The 27748-nt window shown below is 36.5% G+C and overlaps 1 protein-coding gene across 1 annotated transcript in view; it reads right to left on the bottom strand.

Moving 5' to 3' along the window:
• The window catches only part of MALRD1 (MAM and LDL receptor class A domain containing 1), a 930206-nt gene that overhangs the window by 896172 nt on the left and 6286 nt on the right, over positions 1-27748 (bottom strand). Inside the window, exons 2-3 of the mRNA XM_069086118.1 lie at positions 13295-13505; positions 2183-2323 (exon numbers count right to left, since the gene is read on the bottom strand). Coding sequence (XP_068942219.1) covers positions 2183-2323; positions 13295-13505 — 352 coding nt within the window. The remainder of the gene's footprint in view (positions 1-2182; positions 2324-13294; positions 13506-27748) is intronic.

Below are 27748 nucleotides of genomic sequence, written 5' to 3'. Positions count from 1 at the left end.
TGTCTCCTACTTGGTCTTTCCTATGTAAGATATTTAGGCAAAAAGTTCTTTTACAGATCTCAAGAAGAAAGTTCTGCAAGCTTCTGAGGCTTGATGTAATCAATACCATATCATCTTTTAACAGAAGCATATGGAGTACTTCCACGGGAAAACTGTCCTAAACCATTCACTCCATCTCCTCTAACACTGGCAAGCACCTACAGCAAACTTATAATTGTTTGTTTTATACCTTGCCTCACTCAGGCTTATATTTATCAAATGGGAACTTGACTGGGGCTATCCCTGTATCTTCCAAGGAATCTGTAAAGATTTTGACTTAAGAATGAGAAACAGTTTATTGAAAAAGTGACATTAAATTTTTTTCCATAATAACAAACTCAGTGGAATTTTCTATTTTCTACATCTTTTATTCAATTGTGAAATGATAAAGATGTGATCCATTCTTGGTGTGTGTGTGTGTGTGTGTGTGTGTGTGTGTGAATCAGGGTTAAGAGAATTGTCCAGGGTCACACAGCTAGTGTCAAGTTTCTGAGGCTGGATTTGAACTCAGGTCCTCCTGGCTCTGGCATGAGTACTCTATACACTACACCATATAGCTGCCCTAGATCCATTGCTAAATATTTCTTGAGAAAGCTTTTCTGTTCACAACCAATATTCTCATTAGGATGGCTTTTCATGTGTAGATGAATCTCAAAGATTTTTTTGTAGATGGGAAAGTAGACATAAATATCAGTGGCTATTCATGTTTTCTCACTTACCTTTTATCTTAACTATACTTTTTGATTCCTCCCCCTCCCTCAGATTTTATCTGTCAATCCCTTATTGCCCTCATAATTGTGTCACTTCAGCAAAGATCTCTCTCTCCCTCCCTCTCTCTCTCTCTCTCTCTCTCTCTCTCTCCGATCTGGAATCTCCGCCCTCTCTCCCCCTCTCTCTCTCTCTCTCTCTCTCTCTCTCTCTCTCTCTCATTCACACACACACACATACACACACATACAGACATATAAAATATATATTATATTTATATTATATATAAGTATTTGTACCATTTTTACCTTCACTCTAAACATACCCTAGACTGTAATGTTATGATGTAACTATCTTAACTTCACTGTCCTTGAAGGAAAAACTAATTTTTATAAAGGTCTGCAGGTCTTTTTTCAGTTCACTTCTGTCTGTTCTCCTTCCATTTTTATCCTTAAATGTCCTTGGGATGACTTTGGATGTTTTGCCAGGTTGTCTTTTTTTAAACTGGATTTACTTTCCCCTACTCCTGTCTGCTTTATGAGACACCACTGCTAATAATACTCATAGTACCTAACCTCACAGGGTTGTCAGGATGTAAAACATTTCACAAACATTAAAGCACTCTAGAACAATTAGTTATTATTAAACGCACATAACTAAATTTATTTCTAGTCTCAGTCACTGTTTACTATGATAAAGAATCTTTAAAAGCAGCCAAACGCTATTGAATTTAGCGTTTCTTGTAGACAATCAACTTTAGAAGGAACACAGATCAAGACAGAGAGATTACCACAAGGGGAGAGTGAACAGAAGGAAAAGGAGGTGGGAAATTAGAGAGAGAAAGAATAGCTATAGACCATGTGATACTGAGAAGAATTTTGATTTGTTGTTGTTTTTGAGAGATGATGAATATTTGAGATAAGACAGTAAAAGGCACAAAAAGTGGGTTGCATGACATGAAATCAAAGTAGCCATAAGTTACTTAAGGTTTGAGAATATGGTTACTGATCACTATTTAAAAAAAAATGGCTTACAAATGAAAGTCATAACCAATCAGGCAACCTCTACTTCAATATTAATAGTTGAAAGTTATTCTCTTCACCAAATCGAGAAGAATTCATATTAATTTTGTAAAACTATATCTTCCTCAAACAAATAGAGCAAAGAAACATAAGAATAAGTATCATTAGGGGCAGGTAGGTGGCACAGTGAATAGAGCACAGGCCCTGGAGTCAGGAGTACCTGAGTTCAAATCTGGCCTTAGACACTTACCACAAAAACTAGCCTTGTGACTTTGGGCAAGTCACTTAACCCCAATTGCCCTCCAAAAAGCAAAAAAAAAAATCTTTCTCCTTTGTTTTAAGAAGAATTCTCAGAATACCTCCATATATATACTAAAACTCAGACAATAAATCTATTAATTAAACATTCTTACCAGATTCATTTCCATTGTGATTGTGGTATGGAGGTGAAGTACTAGTGATTCCATTCTTCTTTGTCCAGCCCACCTGCTTACTACCATCAAGTGTCATCACAAAGAAGTCAACGTCAAAATCACACTTTTCATTAGATGAACCTGATTGGAGAAGAATTCATTTAAGTTTTCAAAGTTCAGTTTGGCTTTTGGCTTCTGTTGGCACTAGTTTCATTAGTAATAATATTAAACTAAGTAGCTCATTTGTTTATCACTTTTTAATATATTACAAACTATTTTCCTCACAACAATTTTATAAAGATATTTAGTAAAAGTGTGATTTTTCTCTCTTTTGCAGATTAAAAAAATGAGTTTGAGACTTCTAGGTCATGTAACGAGGAATATGGAATCATACAAACTTTCTTCAGACCCTTTTAACTCTTAAAAACTCCCTCTCCCCCCCCCAAAAAAGAGAGGTTTTATATACCAGATATAGGACAAGTACAACTGAGTCCATAGGACAAAGAAGAGGGAAAACCCAAAAAGGTAAAATCCATATGATTAACAGTAGAGAATAATAACCCTTAAAGCTTCACCCAGCATCCCTCCCCCTCCACAAGTCTCCACGTTTTTAACAGAGAAGCACAAACTGATGGACACAAGGGAAAAAAACCCTATATTTTTGGACATGATGATTATATGGATTTGTTTTGCTTGGCTATGCCTATTTATTACAGGAGGGTTTTTTTTCTTTGTTTCTTTCTTTCTCTTGGTTAATTGAAAGTGGTAGTTGACAAGAAGAATGTTAAAAAGAGAGAGAGGAAAGAAGTTAGCTAGGAAAAAAAATTGTATCAAATAAATATCTCTGATAAGCATCTGATACCTAAGCTATATAAGCAACTAACAGAAATCTATAAGATCAAAAGCCATTTTCCTGTAAATCAGTGGTCCATGAACAATTACACAGAGTTCTCAAAAGAATTACTACTAATAACCACATGGAAATGCCCCAAATGACTAATATGAAAAAATAACTGTATGAGAATGAATGCCTCAAAACACTAAGAATAAGAAAAATCCAATAAAAACAATTGAGAATTTCCTTTATCCTCAGAAAAATGTGAAAGATGACATGGGATTAATTTAAATTAGAGAGACACAGGAAGGATGAATACACTAGTGCATTGTTAGTGAATCTGTGAATATGTGCAGCCATTCTGGAAATCAATTTGGATTCATTCAGAAAGATTGACTAAAATATCCATGCCTTTTATGTAAATCTATCACTGCTAGGCATATATTCCAAGAACAATGACCAAAAATGAAGTTCCACATACAACAAAATATTTATAGTGGTATTCTCTAATAACAAAGTATTGGGGAGGAAAGTAGTTATCCTTCAGTTGAGGAATGTCTTAACAAGTTGTAGGACATAAATATAATAAAATACTGGCAAGCTATAAGAAATGATGAATAAGAAGAACACAGAAATGCATAGAAAGACAAAGTAGTTAAGATCAAGAAAACAATGTACATAATAATTATGACACCAAAGTCATTGTGGCATTAGCAGTTGGCTAACGACTGTGAATTTATTAGAATGTAAGCTCCTTGAAGGCAGGGATGTTGTTTTTCTCTTTAATGAGAGCATAACAAAATGATGTTAACTTACATTATAATATGGCACTTTTAAGATTTACAGAGTACTTTCTTCTCTACCCATGAGGTAGGTAGCATAAGTAGTATCACCTAACTAATGGGAGTTGGATATTCAGCTCACCATTCTATCCTCCAAATTACCGTCAAAATAATTTCCTTAAAGCATGAGATGAACTGTGCTGCTTCCCTGCTGAAGATTTTTCAGTAGGACCTTATTATCTCAGGAATAAAATACCACCTCTTCAGTTTGGTAAAGTCCTTGACAGCCTGGTTCCAGACTACCAAGTTGCTTCACTTTTGTCTTTCAGAGAACCTACATTCTGGCTAGAATGGACTACCTTGAACTCAGCATTCAATCTCTCATTTTCATGTCTTTGCCCATGATAAGCCTGGCTCACCTTTGCATTTTTTAATTCTTGGCTTCTTTTGAGGCTCAATTCAGATGTTATCACTTATGGGAAGCCTTTCCTGAGTCCCTTGAGAAACAGTACCCTTCACAAATTTCCTTGTGTTGTATCCTACTCTCCAAATAGAAAATAAGTTTCTTGAAGGCAGAGACTTTTTTTTTGTTTCTTCTTTGTATACCTAGCACCTGACACAGCACCCATTGCATAGCAGCTTCTTTTGAAATGTTTGTGGAATGGATATAATAAGCCCTCTGAAATCTAATCAGAGATTGGAAAGCAAAGTATTTTAAGTGGGAAAATTGCAGTGAAAATTTTTTTTCAATTACAAAGCAAAAGACATGTTCAGGGCCATGGACTGAACAGTTTATCCATAAAGCAAAGGGGTTCTGAAGAGAAATAAAAGGAAATAAAGATTCAAAAGAAAGTTAAGGCCAAGCAGTGACAGGCCTTCAATGTCTGGTGGAAAAGTTGATAATTTATCCTATTAACAATGGAGAGCCATGGAAGGTTTGGGGCAGAAAAATGATACAACAAAGTCAGTACTTTAAAAGTAGTCCTTTTTGCTTAATCTGTGCAAGCTGGGCTCCTGGTAAAATCCTGAAAGCAACATATCTGAACTATCTTTTCTCAGTTCCCTACAGAAATATCTTCATTTAGTTAAGATTTAAGGTTTTGCTTTCATTCCTTAAAGAGAACTATTTTTTTTAAATCCATTTGAAGAATGGTTCTTCATTCTTTGCAAAACCAGAGTCAAAGATATTTTCTATTAGGTTACTGACTGCTCCTTACATTAGTATCTATGTGAAAAGTTCTTTCTAAAATTCAGTATCAGGGAAAAAAGTTTGTCCCTTTAAATGAATTCATATGCATGCTTCCTTTTATCGGGCAATAAATACTACATGTATACTATATACTATACAATGTGTTTCTGTTTTTGCCTTAGCTGCTAGGGAACTCAAAGTTAGATTCAGTGCTTACCTCCAGGAACTAACTCATTCCAGCTGTCTGGTAATCTATTCCTCTACTTTTTTTAAAAAATTCATTTTTCTTCTGGTTTTATTCTCAATTTTCCTGTTAAATATGTCTTCTGACATAATGTGCCATATCAACTCCCTTTTTGAGGTAGGCAGAATACCAAACATAATCTTCTGTGATTTATTCCATGTTTTTATTCAAAAGGATTGCTATTAGGAACATCATCGTGACTAATGCTAATATTAAAATGCTGAGGTTGATGATGACATAGGTAAAATCATTAGGATCCATTGAGAAAGTTATTCCTGCGTCCCCAGGGATGATGAACCATAAGGCCACTTTGTTGGCCCTTCCTCCTCCACATTTTATTAAAAAGGCAAAAACCTTTAGGACAGAAGTTGATAAGTCCCCACAGAGGGTTTTTTATTGAACAGAAATGTGGTTTTAGTTCTTCATCAGAGCTATGTCTATACTCCAGAGTCTACACAGGAAGCAGAATGAATGAGGTAGGTGGAGAGAAGTGATTATCAGCATTAGGTGAAGACAATAAAAGTGAACAAAGGCAGTGGGGGACATAGGAGATCAAAGCACATGGCACAGGACTTCATGTATAGTTGACTGACTGGCACAAAGGGCATTGGCCCTATTAGCTATTCCTCTCTGCTAATGAGCCAGATTTTCCCGTTCCTACATCTCAAGGGAACCTTGTACACTAAATGCCTTCACTATGATGATGTCACTGCCTTCAATGGCAACAGCAAGCATTTATCAGGAACCTACTACTTACCAGACTCTGTGCAAGATTAGGGGGAGTAAAAGAAAAAACTGAAACTGTCTCTGTCTTCAAGGAGTTTACAGTCTACTCGGAGAAAACAACATGTATGCCAAGAAGTCAACCCCAAATAAATACAAAATATTCAATGAGGGGCAGGGCTACGTGGTAAGGAAAGACCCAGGTGATCAGCAAAGACTTCAAATGGAGGTGAACCTTGAAGAAAGAAAAAGGATTTCAAGAGATGGAAGTGAGAATATTCCAAACATAGCAGACAGCCTTGTAAAGGAATAAAGACTAGTGACTGAAGGCTTAGCACAGTAACTGTCACATAGTAGGTGTTTATTATTATTATTATAAATGTATATTAATTGGTTGAATTATTGATTGAATTCTATGTGTGTGAAACAGCAAATGTTTCAGTCCTTTATTTTCAGTTCCTCCTGGAACATGAAGGAAGTGAGGAGAAGTCATTTTAAAATCCATCTGGAAAGGCATAATAAAGCTTGATTGCAGCAAATATAATAACATTTCTGCATCCTGTAACAATAGCTTCCACTTTATTCTGGTTCATATATAATAATGCCAATTTGATGCCCCAGCAAAGTTTGTGGAAAATCAAATTCTCACACAAACTTTAATTCACTGTGGTCTTCATGCAGAGTTGTCTCTGTAGTCCTACAGTAGTACATGCCTAGACCTCTGTGGGGAGAAGTAGAATATCAACACAGAAGAGCCATGATCCTCAGTCAAGTGAAAAATAACTTGCTCCTCCCCCCAAACCTACTCCTCCAGCTAACTTCCTGATTTCTTTTGATGGAGGCCTCATCCTCATTATCCCACCCATTCAACTTTGGAGTCATTTTTTACTCCCTTCCTTAATTAGTCCCATCTACAGCTCCATCATCATGGCATACTGAAAATAGTCAAGATGAGAGAGGACTTTACTTGGACACTGTGTATTGATTGAGGAGATTGTGACTTACTATGACCTAGGGTGGATGGTGTTTGTATTTTCTGCTACCCCTTAAGAATGATATGTTGTGCTTATGAGATTATATATATAATACATACATACATATTTATGAATGTATTAGAATGACATGTTTAAGGATGTTTATATTAATATTGTGCTTTACTGTATTGAACAATGTTTAGTTCTGAATAGAGAGTTCATTATACTATGTGATTAGACTTTTAAAATTATTCACAGAAGCAGTCCTCAAGAGAGCTGCTATGATTGACTTTACAAGTGAATAGATTAAATGACTTGCCCAGGGTCACACAGCTAGTAAGTAGTTGAGGCCAGATTTGAAATCAGAAAGAGGAGTCTTCCTGACCCCTGGCCCTGGATTCTATCCACTGTGTGACCTTACTTCCCCTCTGCCTTTTATAGTCCATTGTTTTCCTTACTACCAAAGATCCAGTATCCCTATTTATCTTTTGTCAAGTGTTACTGATGATTTTCATCTTCAAAATGAAATCAATAAATACTCCCTTCTTCTGAAATAAACTTACCCTGTAACAGAAGGAAAACAGTTGAAGAAAACCAATCAACACAGTCACTGCATCTAGCAACATCAGGTATCATTTTACATCCCTAGTCTTCCATATCTCTCTACTGAAAGAAAGGAAGCATTTTGCAATCTGTTCTACAGAACAAAGTTGGGCATTTATGCTTTAATCAGAGTTGGCAGCCTTTTAGTGCTGTTTTTAACTTCTATTATCTTGTATTACTATATAATTTAAACCAAATGAACCCAACAAATATGGGTTGTGACACACAGGATGTATAGGAGTGGCTTTGGGGATTCATTTGTTCTAGACACACAGTGAAATTATTTGAAGATGTACTTTAGAAGATTCTACAAATAACGTTCTGTTAGCTTATTTATACCATCATGGAGGAGAACATACATGAGTATACAAGTGCCATCCATGTTTAAAAAGCTTGAAATTACCAACGACAAAAACTTTTTCAACTCTTCAGCATGATAGCTGTTAGCACTGCCCTTTATGCTTCAACATATGTCAGGATGATGGCGAATTCTGAATGTGTTAGAAAGAACAAAAAATAATGAAAACATCTTCTTTCCTCAGGAGATTCTCAGTAGGAGTCTTTTCTTTGTTATAAATTTAGTCTAATGATGAGATATATTCAGCTAACTCTTGTGAAAGACATTGATGTATTACCAATAAGAGATAGGTTATTTAGAAGTACATTGTAAAAAGGATTTTTTTTAGTCCTCTTTATTTCTAATGTTATATGATCACAATAACATAGAACTAGAGGTAAAAGGGAGATGAAAAACCATCTAATACAACTCCATGATTTTACAGATGAGTAAACTGAGGAGGGTATGCAGGTGGTATAGTAGATAGAATACCAGGGCTGGAGTCAGGAAAATTTCCTTCCTGAGTTCAAATCTGGCCTCAGGCACTTACTAGCTGTGTTACCTTGAGCAAGTCACTTAACCCCATTTGTCTCAGTTTCCTCATCTATAAAATTAACTGGAGAAGGAAATGGCAAACCACTCTAGTATTTCTCCCAAGGAAACCCCAAATGGAGTCACAAAGAGTTGGACACAATTGAAAAACAAAACTGAGGCCCAGGGTTAAGTGAATCAGAATCATAGACTCAAAGTCTCTGAGGTCTCAAAGACCTCTGAAACCATTTGATTCGACCCCCTCATTTTACAGTTGAGGAAAGTGAGACAGAGGAACATCAAATGACTTTTCCAAGGTCTTATAGACAGTAAATTTCAGAGATAGGATTTGAACCCAGGTCTCTGACTCCAGCCATAATGTTTTTTCCATTATACTATACTGCCTGGAAAACTATTCTAAGAGTTCTTGAATTATCCTATTTGGGATTTGTGTATAGATGTTTATAGCCACATCCATGATCATATCTGAAAGAACCACTTTCCAAAATTAAATGTCATCTATAGATTTCTCACTATCTATGATCTTCCTAGATCAGTACTATCACCTGTGCATTATACTGCTGAAGACACTTGGACAAGGCAGTCATGAAGGAACTTATCAACAGAACATTCATTTCTCTAAGACAGTGACTTCCACCTTTTTAGATTAGTGAAAGCTCATTATTTGGTTTGATTTGGGCATCTTGAGGCTAGCTATGCATGTAGGCAGAACAAGCAGCTCCCTAGGAGGTGGGAACTGAGAAATGATCAAAAGATACTTCTGCCAGGCCACAGTGTGATTCCAGATAAGCACATGGTCACATATGGTCCCACGATTTCTTCCCCTTGTATTCATTCTTTCTACTCTTAAGTGAATGAATGTTGCAGAAAAAATGGTATTGGCTACTATGTTTTGAGCTTCAAAGGGTTGGAAAAAGCACCAAGAAGTTCAGGAACTCAAATTCATCCCCAAGTTTGCCAGCAGTCAAATCCAATGAGAAACATGGCCCTGAGGAGCAGGAACCAGTCAAGGGAGTCACTGTCCTAGCACCTCTGCTACATCCAAAAATAAATCTGTAACAGCCAGTTTAACTCGGACACCACTCCCCAGGTCTTGAAGTGGTTGAGGGAACAGCACACTCTGGTTCAGGGCACACTGTTTTTACACTTTGGCACTTGCCATGTCTTTCCGATTAATATTCTTTTGTAAAAGCTAATTGATGTAATTTGGTTAGATAATATTGGGGTGCTAATCACTGGCAATTAACATGGGAACATATCAGCACTCGAACTGACAGCATTAGAAAGATACTCCAATCCCTTGAGAATACGTCTAGAATTTTGAGGGAGAGTTATGGCTGAGCTGAGAAAATCCAACTTGACAGTATAAATGGGACTTGGAAAAAGGATCCTCAGAGTCTTTTAGGGCTATATTTATATATCTGGCACCTAGCATAGTGCTTAGTATATGGGAGGTACTTAAGAAATGTGTGTTGATTGGTTGACTATCGGATAAAAATAGCTTATCTTGTTTGAAGCAGAGAAATGGATTAAATAGAAGAAAAAAAAGTATGCATTTTGATGGCTCGACTAAGGTTTGCTGGGTTTCTTTTTCAAAGAACTAATCCCTACAGAGACACAAACACATTTTTGTAATTGATGAAATAACTGGAGAATCATAATTTTTTCACAACCTTCTTCCCCAGAGAAGATTCAACAAAAGAAACCCAACTCTTAAGAGTAATCCTGAATTTATCTTCAGATTTTTCTCTCTGGCTTGCAAGTGAAGTACCGAAACAGAAACTACTCCGAGATGAAAATGGAAAGCTTTAGAAGCCAAGAGGTGACTCCACAATGTAACATTTCAATTGATATCTGTTTACTCTACAGATCCATCCCCTGCTCTTCTCCAATGCTGACAGTTATTAGAATTTTTCATGCAACAGAGACCTTTCCCACTCAAATGCTTCCTCCTGCTTTCACATTAACCTTTTCCCTGAAGCAGGACCATGCACGCTATCACAGCAAGAGTGCTAAAAAGGAGCTTCCTAGATATCAGTAAAAGAGAGGACTTTGTACATCTTGTCAAACTGGCCGAGTAGTTCATCTTTGTGACTTGGCAAAGGAAGTATCTGGGAAAGAGCCCTTTACAGAGGCTGGAGCAAGGGGCAGAACCCTCACATTTAGCTTCTGTGGAGAAATTGGACACATATAAATGAATCCTTGTACTTCCTTGAACTTTGTCCAAGCACTTAACAGTTTCTAAGTACCCACAATATGATCACTCTTTTAAACAGCAGGAAGAAAATCATTAACCTGCTTTAGCTCCACGGCGAAGAAAATTTTTTCAGTAATGACTCTCATTAAATGGAACTAATATTAGCAGCCTACATCCATGCAAGGCAAACAAGAACAAAATAAAAATCAGAAATTCAATTTCAGTGCACCACACAAGAAAATATGGTGATTTCATTGTAATCACCCACTAATAATTTATCTCAAATGAAACATAAAAATGAAGCCGTAGACAAGTTAGGCCCACTTTCAAGTTTAAAAGTTCACTCAAACTAAAGGCCTGCTAACCTCAGATAATACATATAATTAAGCAGTAAAAGTTCCCATTAGATAGTAGGATTTTGATCTCAGAGGGATTTTAGAAATCATTTGGAGAAGAGGAAGCTAAGACCCAGAAAATGGGAAATGTCTTGCCCAAGTTCATATAGGTAACAAATAGCAGAGCCAATATTTGAACTCAGGCCTTATGCTTCTAAAATCAGTGGTTGTTGGTTATTTTTTTCTAATGTACTGCACATTCCTTTTCTAAAAGTTACTCAGTGCCATGTGAGAAGTAATTCATTTAGATGCTTACTCTATTCCAATCAGGATTATTCAGTTTGATGTTCTACATAAGTCATATAAGAATGGACAGGTTTTTATAGTAGGTCTCAAAGTTCAATGCAGTGTTGACTACTTGTTTATCATATAAGGCTCACTTGTGCAGCCATGAAAATACTGACAAAGATATCTCCACCCTCTTTTACTCAAATTCTATGTCCAAACCCAGCATGGGGGGATGCCTTGATGTTTTGTAAAGTCCCCCATTTATTTTTGTACCTTCAGACCATTTTCCCTTATCCAAATGATCAGGTGACCACATTATGACCACTAAGTCAGTGGCGATGTCCCTTGCTTCACCCAACCTGCATCCCCCCACCCCATTATAGTATGTCCTGCTTAGCCCTCGAGAGCAAGGTCTATCAACCAATGAGATTTGGCATTTTGTCATGCCTCTTTTGCATATTTGGGTATCAAATGCTATAAAAACAAGGTACTGAAGAAGGGGGCATCTCACACCATGAGGAAGATCTGAGGTTCACTTCATTAGAGTGGACCATGGACCCATTAATAGAGTGCCACTGGCTTGGATCTATACCTTGGTTTCTTTTATTGTAGGTGAGACAATTTTCATCACCACAGCCAACTCTGAAATTTCTCTCAAAATGTCCCATCAAAGCTGCCCAAATACAAGGTCAGTCATAATGGACATTCACTCTTCCATTTCTGAAATACAGCATCCTCACATACTGACATTTCTGTGCAAGAACATATGGGAACAGTCACATGTAGAACAAGGACACATTTCTTCCTCTGGCCTGATCCCTCAGCAAGAGGCAATGGACAAAGAGATAAAGTAGACTGGTAGATTGGAGAACTGAGAGAGTTAGCAAACCAATTTACTTGCTAAGATTCAGCTACCCTGCAAGATCCAAGTACCTCACTTTAAGGTCATGAGGTAAGCAACTAAACAGAATTTTACTCAAAGTACACTTTACATACAAGCAGAATGGAACCAAGCTTTGTTTAGCAATGTTCCTAACAGGTATATACATTTTTATGAGAAGCTTATCCATGTGTACTTTCTCTCCACTGATATAGATCATAACCCCTTTGTGACTTAGTAAATGGTTTTCAAGAATTTCTGGCACCAAATATATTCGTCAAGCTATGGCCAACAAGACCATGAGCCTCTCCAAATTTATTTAGGATCATTAGGAGACAATTGGCCCCTGGTCCATCACCAGGGTCATACTCAAAGCCTTTTTAGCTTAGAAGGACCACCAAGAGCTTATCCTTTTCTGGTATGACCCTCAAGAGCTCAAAGTCACTTCCTTATCATAATGAAATATCCAATTAGATATTAGTGGAGGATTTTTTTAAAGACATCAATGTAAAAACTACATCAAGGAGAATGCTCTCTGGGCTGAATTCTGATTTCTCCCCACAATAATCATTACCATCAAATGCCCTTAGATTGATTACATGGCAGGAAAGTTAAAGAGCCACAAAAGAAAGTTTTTGTTGAATTTTGCTTTCACCATGGCTTAAAAGAAAAGGGATCATGGAATTAATTTGTAGTTTTTTTTTTTCCTGTCCCTATCAAGAAATCTAATCTAAAACAAAATAGCATATAGTGTTCTCTCAGTTTTCCAATTAATATAAACCAGAAAAGACTAAACATTATGTGCGTTCAGTAGCAAAATAAATAGGTTGCTCCAAGTACATTAGATGGACTCCTTGAAGGCTAACTTTAGGGAGGACTCAGACAAGAGTCACGCCATATGGACTAATATGGATGGGTTGCAAACTGCACTGTTGGAGGCAAGGTCCACACCCATGAGATCATGGATCAGTTTGAGCATCTAAGAAAAATAGATGTCCAATCCTATTAAACAGTATTCATCATTATAAACAAAAGACATCCAAGAATCTCGAGTCCTGGAATCTCTCCAAATGGCAGACAATTCAATGAATCTCACACCCATGAATTTGAGCTCAATATAATGAACAAAGCTAACATGAACGTTTTAACAAAGGGACAAGGGCATTTACTTACAAGGTAACTCATTGCTGTTATCTCCACAGGGATCTGTGAAGTTACATGTGTTGTCCAGAGTCAAGGAGAACCCAGTATCACATTGGAAATTCCCTCTTCCTTCTTGAATTAGCAGATAACTGAAAACACAAAAAAGTCGAAGGAAGCATCCCACTTTGTTCATTGGAAATGTTATAGAGAAGCTGTCCAGTCTAAAAAATATTGCCCTTAACTATTAATACTTAGTCCAAGGTTAGAAACAATGCCATCATCACATATAAATCTCTCCCTATCCAACGTGTTTTCCTGACCCACTTCCACCAATGCAACAATCTTGCTGACTTAATTCTTCATAAAGATGACTCCTAAGTCCATTTATTCACTCTTTTCAGAGGTGTGTCTTTAGAAAATATTTAACTTGAATAATTGCACCATTCCTATAGTTAGCAAAGCATGGACTATATGGACTGTACATATCACTTTTACATAATTTGAAATGCTTATTGACACCTTTCCTTCAGCAAGAGAAGATAGCAGCTGTACCAGATGTGCAGACACCAATGCTGTAAACCTTATGATTAGCCTCAGTCATCAAAATAGATTATTCATCACCAATAGAAAATCTTAACCTTAGATTTCTTAATTCAATCTACATAAAATCATAGAGTTTTATTTTAGATTGAAAGGGATCTGAAACACCATTTACAAATGAGATAACTAAAGGCTAGGGAACTCAAGTGAATTTCACAGGGTTTTACAATCACAAAATCATTATGTTAAAAAGGACCTCAGGTGTCATTCAATCCAAACTTCTATGCAAAAACTCACCCTATAATTAATAATAATAAACAATAATAACCAGAATTTACATAACACTTCAAGGTTTGCAAAGTGCTTTACATAGGTTATCTCATTTGATTCTCACAGCAACCTAGGGAAGTTGGTGCCATTATTATTCACATCTTGCAGTTGGAGAAATTGAGGCTGAGAGGCTTAGTGACTTGCCCAGGGTCACACAGCTAATGTCCAAGATAGCTTAAGTTTTCTGACTCCAAAACCAGCACTCTGTGCACTGTGCCACCTAGTTGTGGCACACCCTGACAGGTGATAAGCTATCTTTTGCTTGAACACAATGAGAAGAGAATTCAGTAGTCTTCAAATTATACTGTTGTATATGTTATATATTTAAAAATTTCCTAATATTTAGTCAAAATTTCCTTCCCTGAAGCTACTATTTATTAACATTCATTCTAAACTCTAACTAATCCATTTCTTTTACATCTTTTTTTCTCCATTTAATTCATTGTTGGTAATATGCTCCATTTATATCTACCATATCTCTCACCATATATACTCCTTGGGTCATCTTCAACTTTGAATTTTTCAAGACTGTCATAAGGTGGTATAGCACAGAGAACACTGAACTTAGATTCAGGAGAGTCTAAGTTAAAATCCTTCCTCAGACATTTAGCAGAGTTGGGGAAATTATTTAATCTCTTTAAATTTCAATTTCCTCATTTAAAAATGCTGAGAATAATGGAACCTACTTTACAGGCTTATTTTTAAAATTAAATGAGGTAACATATGTAAAGTGCTTTGCCATTCTTAAAGTACTATAAATACTGTATTACTATAAATACTATAAATATTCTATAACTTACAGATACTTAACCTTGAAGGACACTGGTATTTACAAAATTAGAGATGAGCTTTTGTTTCAGAAGGAAATTTGGAATTGTTGAAATCATTAAAGAATTTCTCCAACACAATCATAATCATTTTCCTTCCATTCAATTCTTGGCTCACCTTTTGACAAATCTGCAGTGTTTTTCTAAGATTTATGTAATTTTGGACCATTTACATAGGCTGTCCATTGAACAGCATACTACATAATCTGGATAATGGGGCTTTATCATCCATTTTGTTTTTTCTATGTGTATTGTTATGCAGAATTCTATTGAGTAAATTAGGAGGTTCTCATTAAAAGGGCTCTATACTGTTTCCTAATATTCTAAACCTTCAAATAATTAAAGACTTGCTATTATGTCCTTCTCTAAGTCTTCTCTTGTCTAATCTAAGTAATTTCATTTCCTTAAAATCTTCTTCACATAATAGTATAAAGATATTTATTATCCTTATTTCCCTTTCCAAGTTCTAGTTTACTCATGCCATCCTTAAAAGGTAGCACCTAAAACAGAGTATAGCCCTATGGATATGGTTCTGACCAACCTGGTCATATTGCTTTTCTTGTTCTGGACACTGCTTTTATTAAGGCAGACTCAGTTGTATTACCTATTTGGTAGTCACATGACAGTGCTGATTCCCTAAGAAAGATGGGATTTAATTAATAGAAAAGGCAGAACCATAAAGCAGATGTCCCATGGGACTTTGAGAAGAAATTTAAGAATGGAAAATAGAGAAAGCTAGAAAATATGTCTCAGTATTTCAAAAGATTAAATGTAAGAAAAGTATAAGACTCTAATTCCTACTAACTCTTTTTAAAATAGAACTAATTCATTTATTTAAAAGTACAAAAAAATTAAAATTCAAGAACCAGGAAAATTAGGTTCCCACTCTGGTCTTGGATCTATCACTCAATTGTCTCTAACTCAAGGAAATCACTTTACCTTTTTAAATTTCTCCTACTGCTCTATAAATTTTCTCCTTTATTTCCCAAATGTCATTCTAGCCATCTTTCCATTTAATTTACAAAAATCAATATTCATTAACTGCTTATTGTGTGCCCAACATGGTGCTAGGCATTTGGAATTAATTAACATTTATTAAAACTTAGGTACATTGGGAAGAGGACATACACACACACTCACAAAGCAGCACTCTACTATAAAAGGCACAGTGATTCCTTGTGCTTGGCATGCCTTCACAATAGCATAAACTCACATGCTATTTTTCAAGGAATGGTGCTTCAATGTCATCCTATATAGTTTATAATCCACCCTAATAGCCAAAGAATTCTGATGCAATACTCCATAAGCCTCCATCACAAAGTAAGTAAATGACTAAACCCAGACTTTAAATGGGCACTCTGTCCTCTGTTTTTCTTCTCTAGTCAAAGATGTTGGGAGGCAATCAAACTAAAGGAGATCAGAATGCTTGAATAGCTACCCTTAGTAGCCCAGTTCTGAATTCATGTTCTGTATTATCTTAATAGTTTCACTGTCTTCCACAAAGGAAAAAAATATTTTGTTGGGGCCACATCTGTTTATTGATAAATTTCAGCTAGTAAGCTGCTTTGTTAACTATTGATCCCCTAACCTTTGATAACAACAATAATACATATTGTTTTAAGGATTCTTCATCATTTAGACAAATCATGTGCTAGGTTAATAACACCTACCATAACTCAATATAATGCTCTTACATCTTATGTGACAAAATACTAGATTTTTCTACCAAAAAAAATATTTTTAAATTGGATGTCTTTTATCATTACATACAATGATTTCCCTCTCCACTCCTCCCCATCCCAACTAGGCAGGCAGAAAAAAAAATACCAGAGTAATCAAGCAGTGATAGGAGTTATGATGGTTCCACCCTATTTATTGGAGGATTACAAAGCAATACAAACAGCAGATAATTTCCAAATGCATTTTTAAAAGACCTTGATGGGATTCATAAAGGTGACAGTATTCCAAGATACAATCATGTATAATCATCATATCAAGTAACTTTGCAGAATGTATGTAATCTTATTTCCTTTGTTTCTTTTGAATGGCTTTCGGGAATGCTGGGTTCTTGCTCATAATTTTATTTTTTCCTTTCAAAAATTTTAGCACATGTTCATCCCCATTCTCTTCTGGAAAACTGTGTTTATTTCTGTCCTTCATAAAGGACATACAATGCACCAAGAACCTGTGATTTTGTCCATGTGGGAAATCCTTCTACCACTAACTTATAGAAATTTATACTCTTAGAGACTGCCTGAGGCTTATAGAGTTTATGAAATCAAGTCAATGAACATTTATTAAGGGTCTACTGTATGCCAGGCACTATACTAAGCACTGTGGACACAAAGGCAAAATCCAGTCCCCGCTCTCAAGATGCTCACAATCAAATGGCACAACATGGAAATGACTATGGACAAGCAAGATCTATACAGGGTAAACTGAAGATAATCTCAGAAGGAAGGTACTAGCATTGAAGGTGGACTGGATAAGGTCCAGATGAAGATGGGATTTTAAATAAGTCTTTCAGGAAGCCATGAGTCAGAGGTGAGGAGGGAAAGAATTTCAAGAAGGGAGAGCAGCAGAGGATAGGAGGAGACAACGAAGAAGACAATGATGACGATGATGTGGAGTCAGGAGATGGAGTGTCCAATGCAAGGAACTGCAAGAATTCCAGTGTCACTGTATTGTAGAGTATGTAGAGGGGCTTAAAGCATAAGAAGACTGGAAAGGTAGAAAGGGGTCAAGTTGTGACTTGCACTTCAAAAGCTATATAGAGAATCTTGTGTTTAATTCTGGGGCAATATGGAGCCACTGAAGTTTATTGAGTAGCACAACAAAGGTCAAGTCTGCACTTTAAGATCACTTTGACAAGTGAATAGAGGATGGACTAGAGTAGAGAGAGATTTTAATTAGGTAGATCAACCAGAAGGTCATTGCAATAGTCCACATGTGAATTAATGAGGGATTACACCAGGGTAGTGGCAATGTCAGAGGACAGAAAGAAGCTTATTTATATGAGAGATGTTGTGAAGGTAGAATTGACAGGACCTGGCAACAGAATGGATATGAAGGATGAGAGTGAACAATCAATCATGATGCCAAGGTACAAGTCTGGCTGACTGGGAGGCTGGTGGTATCATTGAGGGTAATAGAGAGAGAGGTCTCTAAGAAGATGGTGGAGTAGGTCAGAAAATTTCAAACTCTCAAGATTTTCCTTGAACATAAAGCCATGAAAACAAGTAAAGAGTAGAGGTAAACTGAGGGCGCTCTTGTGAAAATCAAGAAGACCTGAAGAAAAATCCCAGGACTAGATTTCCCTATGAAGAGTAAACACCTTCAGTCTAGGGTCTACTTTAACAAGTGGTAAGGTGCTTAAATAACAAGCAACAAACCCTGGGGGTAGCTAGGTTGGGAGGCTGCCCCACCCTGCCACAGGAACTTTTAGTACTGGGACAACTATGGGAGTTGGGCATCTGAACTGGGGAAAATCTAGGGAACCTCTGCTGACAAGGAATGCTAGACCCAGCTGTTCTGTGACAAACAGAGGGGTAAGAAGGAAGCAGCACATGCAGGGTGAGAACAGAAGCAGTAGGCAGGATGCCACTGACTGTGGGCATTTACAGGAGGCTGGAGGTCTTGGTTTGAGTTCAAGATCAGAGGGAAGAATTGAAGAGGATGAGAGGCCAGAGGCACCATCCCCCATCCCCTAGGAGTAGAGGTGATCATAAAAACTAAATTATTACAAAAAAAAAAACAAAGAAGAAAAAATCCAACCACGGAGAGCTACTATGGGAATAGAGAAGACTGGAGTTCATCTTCAGAGGAAGATACTGAAGCAAAGAAAACCTCTTCTATCCCCAAAGGGGGCCAAATGGTCACCTGCCCAAAAAGATTTCATTGAAGAACTTAAGACTTTAAAAATCAAATTAGAGATATTGAGGGAAAATTAAGAAAAAAATAAGAAGATTATGAAAAGAAAGTCAATGAATTAGAAAAGGAAATCTAGAATCTTAAGGAAGAAAATGACTCCTTGAAGTTATAAGAGATAAAGAGATAAAGAAATAAAAAACAAAATATAAAGAATAAAAAATAGGAAAAAATTTGAAACATCTCATAAGAAAAACAATGGATCTAGAAAACAGATCAAGAAGGGAAAACACAATAGTTGGACTACCTGAAAGTTCTGATCATAAAAAGAATCTTGATACAATCATACAAGAAATGATTTATAAAAATTGTACTGAACAATTGGAACAAGAGAGGAAAGTAGAAATAGAAAAAATCTACTGATTACCACCTGAAAGAGATCCTACAAGGAAAACTCATAGGAATATTTTAGTTAAATTCTAAAATCAAGGACAAAATATTATGTGCAACAAGAAAGAATTTACATATGATGGTACCACAATTAGTATCACACAAAACCTAGCACTAGCAACATTAATAAACTATTGCAGGTCTTGGGACACTATGTGTTAAAGAGCAAAAGAACTGGGCCTCTAGCTGAAAATATCAAACTCAGCAAAACTAAGCATCATTTTGAATGGAAAAAAATGTACATTTGATCAACTGTCAGACTTTCAGGACTTTGTTAAAAAAACAAAACTTGAACTCAATAGAAGATTTGACATACAAGAGCCAAAAGAAATGTAAGGTACATACCAATGATCAATAACAATGGACTCAATAAGGATAGAATGTTAACCTTTTATGTATGGAAAATGTAAAACCTATGTCTAAGACTATTACTAGTAATTAGGTAGCTTATAAGAAGATCAGCGTAGACCTGAGTATGATAGGACTTTATAATGTGAATTTAAAAAGTAAAACCATTCAAGAAAAGGTAAAAGAGTAATTATCCTATACAAATGAGGTGCAAGAGGAAGAACCAATGCAGAGGAATTAGATGGGGGAGGGAGGCTGTTAGTTCTGGAAAGCTACTTTCATTGGGAATGGAGTCAAGAGGGGAAAATACATATATACCTAGAAGAGTATAAAAGTCTTCTAAATTTAAAAAGGAAATAAAACTCTAAGGGGATAGAAGGCGGGGAGGATAAAGGAGGGATCTTTAGAGGGGAGAGTGAGGGAATAGGTTAAAAGGGGGTATAGAATGGTATTTAGATTTAGTGGAATGGGAGGGTAAGGGAAGGATCGTTGAAGTAGGGGTAGGTTAAGTAATAGTAGGGCAAGGTAGCAGGTAGAAGTAAAGTAGAGAAGTTAGGAGAAATAGGAAAAGAGAGATATCACAAACATAAAAACAAGAATAGGAGTAGAATCTCTTAGGGAAAGTACATATTTATGTATATTTATATATATATATATATGTGTGTGTGTGTATGTATATGTCAATAACTATACATAAATATATCCATGCTTATTTGTAACCTTGGGGTGGTGGGTAGGGGGAGGAAGGTGGAAAAAAGAACAAAGTAAAAGAGTGTACAGCAGAGAACAAAAGAAAAGCTACAAGGAAGCAAAGGAAAGATGGACAACTTTCAACTTAACATACAGTATTTAGTATATAGACTTTCTTGAAATGATGTTATTGCTATATATTTTTAATCTTCTCCTATGTTCTACTATGCACATGACATGTTTTTTTTCCTTATTTATTTTATCTTTAAGTGCATAATGTTTCTTTTTATCTTCTTATTATGTATTTAAGATTTAGTATTTATCAAAATAAAAAGAGTAATGGTAAAATTAGGAAATGGGGGGAAACTGAGGGGGGAAGCAGAAGTACTTAATTCAGTTTTGGATATATCAGTATAAGATGTCTACCGGACTACTAATTCAAGATATCCAGGATCCATTTGGAGATGCAAGACTAGAGGTCACAAAATAAGTTAGGGCTATGTAAATAAATTTAAGAATAATCTGCATAGAAATGATAAATGAATACATGAGCGCTTGTGAAATTATCAAGCAAGATAGCATAGAGGAAAAAGAGAAGAGAGCGCAGGACAGAGGCTTAGAGGAAATGAACAGCTTGTTCTCATAGCCTTGATAAAGATCCAGCACAGGAGACTGAGAAGAAATGGTCAGACAAGTAGGAAGATACCTAGGAGAGAGCAGTATCATGAAGACGTGGACAAGAAGAAGGTGATTGACAAGGCACAGGCTGTTCTTGAATGGCTTCAAGTTCAGCATTCTGCCTACTACCCTACATCATCTCTATCTTACAAACTTTGTATTGTTATTTGTAGTATATAGTGCACATCCTTTTACTTGCATATATCTTGTTTTCCCTCCAACTTCTACACTGACAGATATTGTATCTGATTAGTGTGATATACTTCCACTAGCGCAGAAAGAAACCCATTCCCACTTTCTTTTTCATCCCATATAATAGGTAGCTTCCCATACATCCTCCACAGAGGATCTTTCCACAATGATGGAGAATGACTAAACTGTTCTAGAATTTCTTGATGCTATTCACATATCATCCTCAAAAGGTAAAAGTGAGCCTCTCAACATCTGTAGAGAATCCTTCTATTTATAGGGCTATTGATTCTGTTTTGTTTTGTTTTTCCTTTGGTGACATTTCATGGCAATCAGTACAGCCCTTAAACTTCCCATCGACTATCCCATGCTTGCTGTCCATAATCAGACCACCTCCTTTTCTAGTTACACATGACCCTTATGACATATTTAAGTCTACTCATATGAGCTAATGATTGTTGGTAAGCATAGAAGAGTTCACTTAAGCCCATTGCCTTTAAGGTCATCAGCAATTGTGATTCTTTTAAGGTCATGGAATTCAATGCTTCTCTACCTCATATAATTGTGGGAGAGAATGAGGATTGATGTTTTAAAGACTGTTCACAAGCAGATTTTTTCCCATCAGTGAGCATCAGTAAACATATTGTATAACTCCTAAAAAGCAACCAACTCTGCTCTTTCCCACCCCCATCTTTCCTGGGTTCAGTTCATTGTCCACCTCTAATGCCTGCCCAAGATATATGTGCTGATGTACCAACTCAAAGAGCTGCTGGTCTACCAGCATGCCGTAATCTGAGTATTCTATATTTACTTGCCTTGCTCTTTCCCATTTCAGTTACTAACCCAGTCTCATTTGAGTGGCTCCAGATCTCTTTGAGGGGACCCTGTTAGGTTTTGAATGGCTTTGGTGCCATTAGCATGTCATGCACAGAAAGATTCAGCTGAAGGCCCTCTATTTGTAGAACATTAGAAGGCCCTCATCATTTCAGGAGAATCCTTCTATTTGCCTTCTTTATTCCACTATGAACTGAATGAAAGAAGCAAGTGTGTTATACTTTTTAGGTCACCCACAGAGTCTAATACAGGGTTATGTACATAATATGCCTTAAATATTTGTTGAATGAAATACTATTCTCAAATTTATTTATCCAGAGGAGGCTGATATTTCATAAGTTTTTGTACCATGTCTATCCCCCATAGAAGGATAAATGTTTTTGCTTATAATTCGTTCTGCCTCGAAAAACAAATAAGCAGAGGGGAGGGGGCAAAGGCAGGAGCTCTGTTAGAAGTGGAACTATTGTCTAAGAGCTGAGATTTCACAAACGAATGATAAAGGTTTCATTTTTGAAAAAGTTTCCAAGAGCAGAAAGATAAGCCTTCTAAACCACTTCACACACTGGGGAAATGACATTTAGTATGTCATATTTCCTTTTGTTTTGTTCTGAGTTGTTGTCGTTGTGGTTTTTTTTTTTTTTAAGTAAGCAAGGTTATTACGGCCAGCATGTTCTCCTGAAATGCCTTGAGACAGGCTCACAAGATGAAGCAGTCCCTTGAATAAATGTAAGATCTACCAAAACCAGGCTGGCTCTCCCATTTGTGAGTCTCATTTCTTCCTTCTGGTAATGTCAACTACATAGGCAGGATTTTTGAGGGCTTGTTTCTTACCAAACTCCTCCAAAAAGTCATGTTGATCTTTTTCATGGTAAATTACTTGGTCCTAAATACTTTTAAGCATATTCTATTCTCTTTGCCATTATAACAATTTGCCTCATACCAAACAAATTTTTTCATTTGTCCTACCTGCCTTATTCATTTAAGAGCAGCAACGATATCACCTTTCATCATTGTATCCCCTGGGTCTTTAACACCCAGTTAGTCATGTTTGCTGTGTCCTTTCCCATCCAACGTTTACTTTTATTGGCATGAAAGAAAAAAATCAGGGTAAATATAGGTTATTCTGCTTTCTCTTTGTTGTCAGTTAGCATGAATCAAACAATAAATATTGATTAAGCACCCACTATGTATCAGACATCGTGCTAAGTACTAAGGATGAAGAAAGAGGCAAGAGAGTACATGACTTAAAGGTGCTTATAATCTAATGGGGGAGAAGACATACAAACAAGATATATACAGGAAAATAGGAAATACCTAAAAAAAGGAAAGCACTGGAACTGGGAGGGGAAAGAAGGAAGGGAGGAAAAAAGGAGGGAAGGAAGGAAGGAAGGAAGGAAGGAAGGAAGGAAGGAAGGAAGGAAGGAAGGAAGGAAGGAAGGAAGGAAGGAAGGAAGGAAGGAAAGAAGGGAGGAAGAGAGGGAGGGAGGGAGAGAGGGAGGGAGGAAGAATACGAACAAGAACAAGAAGACAACCATAAGCATTTATATGTTTTTTTAATACTTGTGAAGCACTTTAAACATGGTATCTCACTTGACCCTTACCTTATTACCTAGTGTTATTATAGTCATCTTACAGATGAGAACACTGAGGCAGATGAAGATTAACTGTCCTTCCCAGTGTCACATAACTAATAAGTATAAGCAATACAGGATGCAACTCAGAACCTCCTGACTCCAAGGAAAAGGATCTATATGTCCAAAAAATACTTACAGCAGCTCTTTTAGTGGTAAATAACCCCAGGATTTATATTGAGAAAATTAGAATTTGGCTTGGGGTGGACATTAGAATAATTACAGATTTGTCTTGGAGTGATAACAATACAGCCTCACAGGAAGAAGTATTTCACTGAAAGGAAGTTGGATTTTTACCTAGAGAGGGGCTTCTACATAACCCATCTGTTTAAGTTCTGTCTCTGTGATATAGAAGTCGATACAGCCAGCTATAACATTTTGCCTGGAGCTATTCTTTTTTTTGAAAATAGTTGTGAGATTAATACCACTGAGTGACAAGAAGTGTATGCTATACAGAAAATGGATATAGGAAATGAACCCAGAATGTTCTATGACTAGAAGCTCAAATACTCAGTTAATATAAGAGCAATCCTCATTCTTTTAAAAACTGGTCTCAAAATGAGATTTTTCTGTCCTTTTTCTAACAGAGAATTCTTGCCCTCATATTATCTCCTACCTATTTGACCCTTAAGGGATCATCTGTAGTTTTTAGGCTTTTGAACTCTGAGGTATGAAAAGAGAAAAATTCATCCTCAATTCTGCAGCACAATTACACCTAGCTTTTCTATTCATTTGATTCTTGAAAACATTTCCAATCTTATCCATGTGGGTACTTCTACCACTTGTACAGATCACAGCCCTGCAAGCCTACATGATTTTGACCAAGAATGCTGCAGAATGTCCTTGATAATAAGCATAACATTTTGTCCATAAGTTCTCCCTCAGTTTTGCCACCCACCTCCTTTTCTCATTGTTCAGGTATTTGATGTCTTTTCTATACCTTGGTATTTAGTCAACAAATGCTTCCAGATTCTACATTACAACATGACTAATGTAGAAATAGGTATATAGCCTATATCAGATTGTATTATCTTGGGGGTGGGGGAGATGGGGAGGGAAAAAATTTTAAACTCAAAGTTTTGTAAAATAGAATTTTGAAAACTAGAAATTAATCAATTTTTTTAAAAAATCAAATGCTTCAGGAGAGGCACCATGTAGACTTGGTAGACTTGGAATTGGGCAGACCAACGTTCAAGTCCAACTGAAGCACTTAACTTTACAGTCTGGGCAAGCTGCTTAATTTTCAGGATCTCTCAGATAACTGCCCAGGTATTAGTTGCTAAGGCACAGCCAGTCTGCATTGCTTGAGAGAGTTTCCACATTGGGAATCTCCGATGCTGAAAAACCCTAAGATACTTTATCAGTGTTACATGAATTCAATTTACTACTTCAGCTATCAGTATGAGATTTGAGACTTCTTACTCTCGGTTATGATCAGCTTAACACACATTTTAAAACAGAAAAGAAAACAATTGCATTTCTCAGGAACATTTTCCCTTTTATGTAACTCAGATTAGAGTTAAAATTCATTGGTTGAAGAAGTTCACATTTGATTTCAAATAATGCCTCTAGACTCAGTGATATGGTAGCTTACTTAGAAATTGCCTGCAAAGATGAGTTATATATAAATGGGGGAAATAAGCCATTAGAAGAACAAATCCTTTAAATATAAACAAATTATCATCAGCACGTGTGTGCATATGTCTGTATGCATTATATGTACATATATACACACATACAAACACACACATAAACATATATATACATACATACATTTTATATATTTACACACACACGCACACACACACACACATATATATATATACATATATATATATATATATATATAATTTGTCTTCTGAAGGCAATATAAGGGGAAAAGTACAGGACTTGGAGGCAAAGGCCCTGGGTTCATTTCTCAAATCTAACACTAACTGTAAAATCATGAGAAAATTACTTTCTTCTGAAACTGTTTCCTCATCTATTAAATGGGATAATAACACTTGCAGTCCTTCCCAAGACAGTTGACACCTACCCTGACTTTTTAAATTTATGAAGCTTCTAACCAGCTTTTTCTAACTTGAATCTTACAACCACCCTAGGACACAAGAACACAACACTAGATTCATTAATATTCCTGATTTATAGATGAATCAATTATCCCAAATCACAGAGATTAAATGACTTTCACATCGTCACCCATATAGTAAATATAAGGGATGAGGTTTGAATTTGGGTTTTCCTGACTCCAAATCCAACACAAAGATGGGATGTCATGTGACAAACCACAAGTGGGTCAATTTGGTTCGTCCCTCTACTCTCCATTAATGTTGAAAATATAACAACCTGACTTGAATTGTTCAATAACTAATAATGGAATAGTTAAGAAAGTTGTATTAAACAGATTTGAATCTGAACCTTGAGAATGATGGCTCCACTCAGAAGGTGCTCAGTAAATTTATGGATGATGATGATGATGACAATAAGCAGGCGTTTCCATGGTTTTCCAATGAAAAGGAAAAACATGAAGGGCCACAATGATGAGAAATTAAGGAGGGAGAGTGGATGAAGCATTCAAAATCATTTGGCACCACCACAAGTCAACAAAAGAGACTAATGCTATTAGACCTCACAGCAGGAAATGCTGATCACAGGACAGAGAAATAATCATCCCTCTCTACATGGGGAAGGTGACAGAGTATCACATTCCCCTTCAGAGGCATCAGCTCCTCAAAGATTATACTCACTGGAGGGAGTCCAAAAAGTCATGCCAAAGAAAAATTATTTGAAGAAAGAAGGAACTGATTTATGAGAAGAGATTAAAGCAGCCAGATATGAACATCTTGGCAAAAGAAAAACAAAAATGGGAATGTCTACCAGTGCACACTTGGGATAATTCCCAAGAAGGAGAGGAATAGTTTGGTTTCATACAATAAAGTATAACTATGAGTAATGAGAGTGTGGCTATTAGCTGAATGACTAAAACACTTGGCCCTTTGCAGGCATATGGCAAGAAGAAACCCTGGCCTCCTAGGCTTACAAATCTAAGCTAGACAAATAACTAAAACATGAAATTTGCCAGATGATATAAGTAAATCTCAGAGGTGCAGAGTGTCTTGACATTTACATGTGTGTTTCACCCCTCCCTCACCTTCTATTATTTGGCAAAAGGAGAAGGAAGAGAGGAGAGTGACATGGCATCTGTTATTATCAGGCTTCTTGGAAAGAAAATGTATAAGAAGCTCAGAAAGAAAAAAGATGACTGGGTGGCCTCAGAGCCCAGGGATTTTTAGGATGTCAATAAAATTAAAATATATCTGGGCTCCTTTCCTCTTTACCTTATTCCACTGGAATGAGTTAGACTGGAACATTCTTTCCCAAATCTGCTTTTCATTCCTGTTTAAAAGATGGTCAATTTTAGTTTTCTTTAAGGAACATACTAAGAAAGCAAAGGAAAAAAAGGTAAAACAAGGTTGAGATATCTGCCTTGTGCCATAGCTACATAATTCTAGAATCAGTTGAGACTTAAGACTCTCTAAAACAACTCACTCAGTTTACAGATGGGGAAGCGATTAACTGACTTGCCTGAGGTAGTCATTAGTTTTAGATAAGGAGAACTGAACCCAGGTACTCTGGATCTAGATAAATGCTCTTTCAACTGCAGAACACTGACTTCCAATTCTACACAAATGTGAAGCTTTCATCCCAAAGGGTTGTGACCAGCAACATTAACAAAGATTCAAGGAGAGAGAATCAGATGAGAACAAAGAGGCTGAAAGGATAGAAATATCAGCCCAGGTTCAATAACTGCATCCATTTCAGTTGTTCAGTGAGAGGTAAACTCCTTGAAAGAGAGATTGTTAGGGGCAGCTAGGTGGTGCAAAATAGAGCATCGGCCCTGGAGTCAGGAGGACCTGAGTCACTTAAATCCGACCTCAGACACTTAACACAAAAAAACTAGCAGTGTGACCTTGGGCAAGTCACTTAACCCCAATTGCCCTACCTTCTCCCTTCCAAAAAGGAAAGAAAGAAAGAAAGAAAGAAAGAAAGAAAGAAAGAAAGAAAGAAAGAAAGAAAGAAAGAAAGAAAGAAAGAGAGGG

Source organism: Petaurus breviceps, unplaced genomic scaffold (assembly GCF_028583685.1).
Source record: "Petaurus breviceps papuanus isolate PSGF00001 unplaced genomic scaffold, PetGlider_PUasm1.0 178, whole genome shotgun sequence".
In the NCBI taxonomy this organism is placed as follows: Eukaryota; Metazoa; Chordata; class Mammalia; order Diprotodontia; family Petauridae; genus Petaurus; species Petaurus breviceps.
Note: the sequence above shows the minus strand (reverse complement) of the source record. Positions and strands in the feature narration are given on the sequence as shown.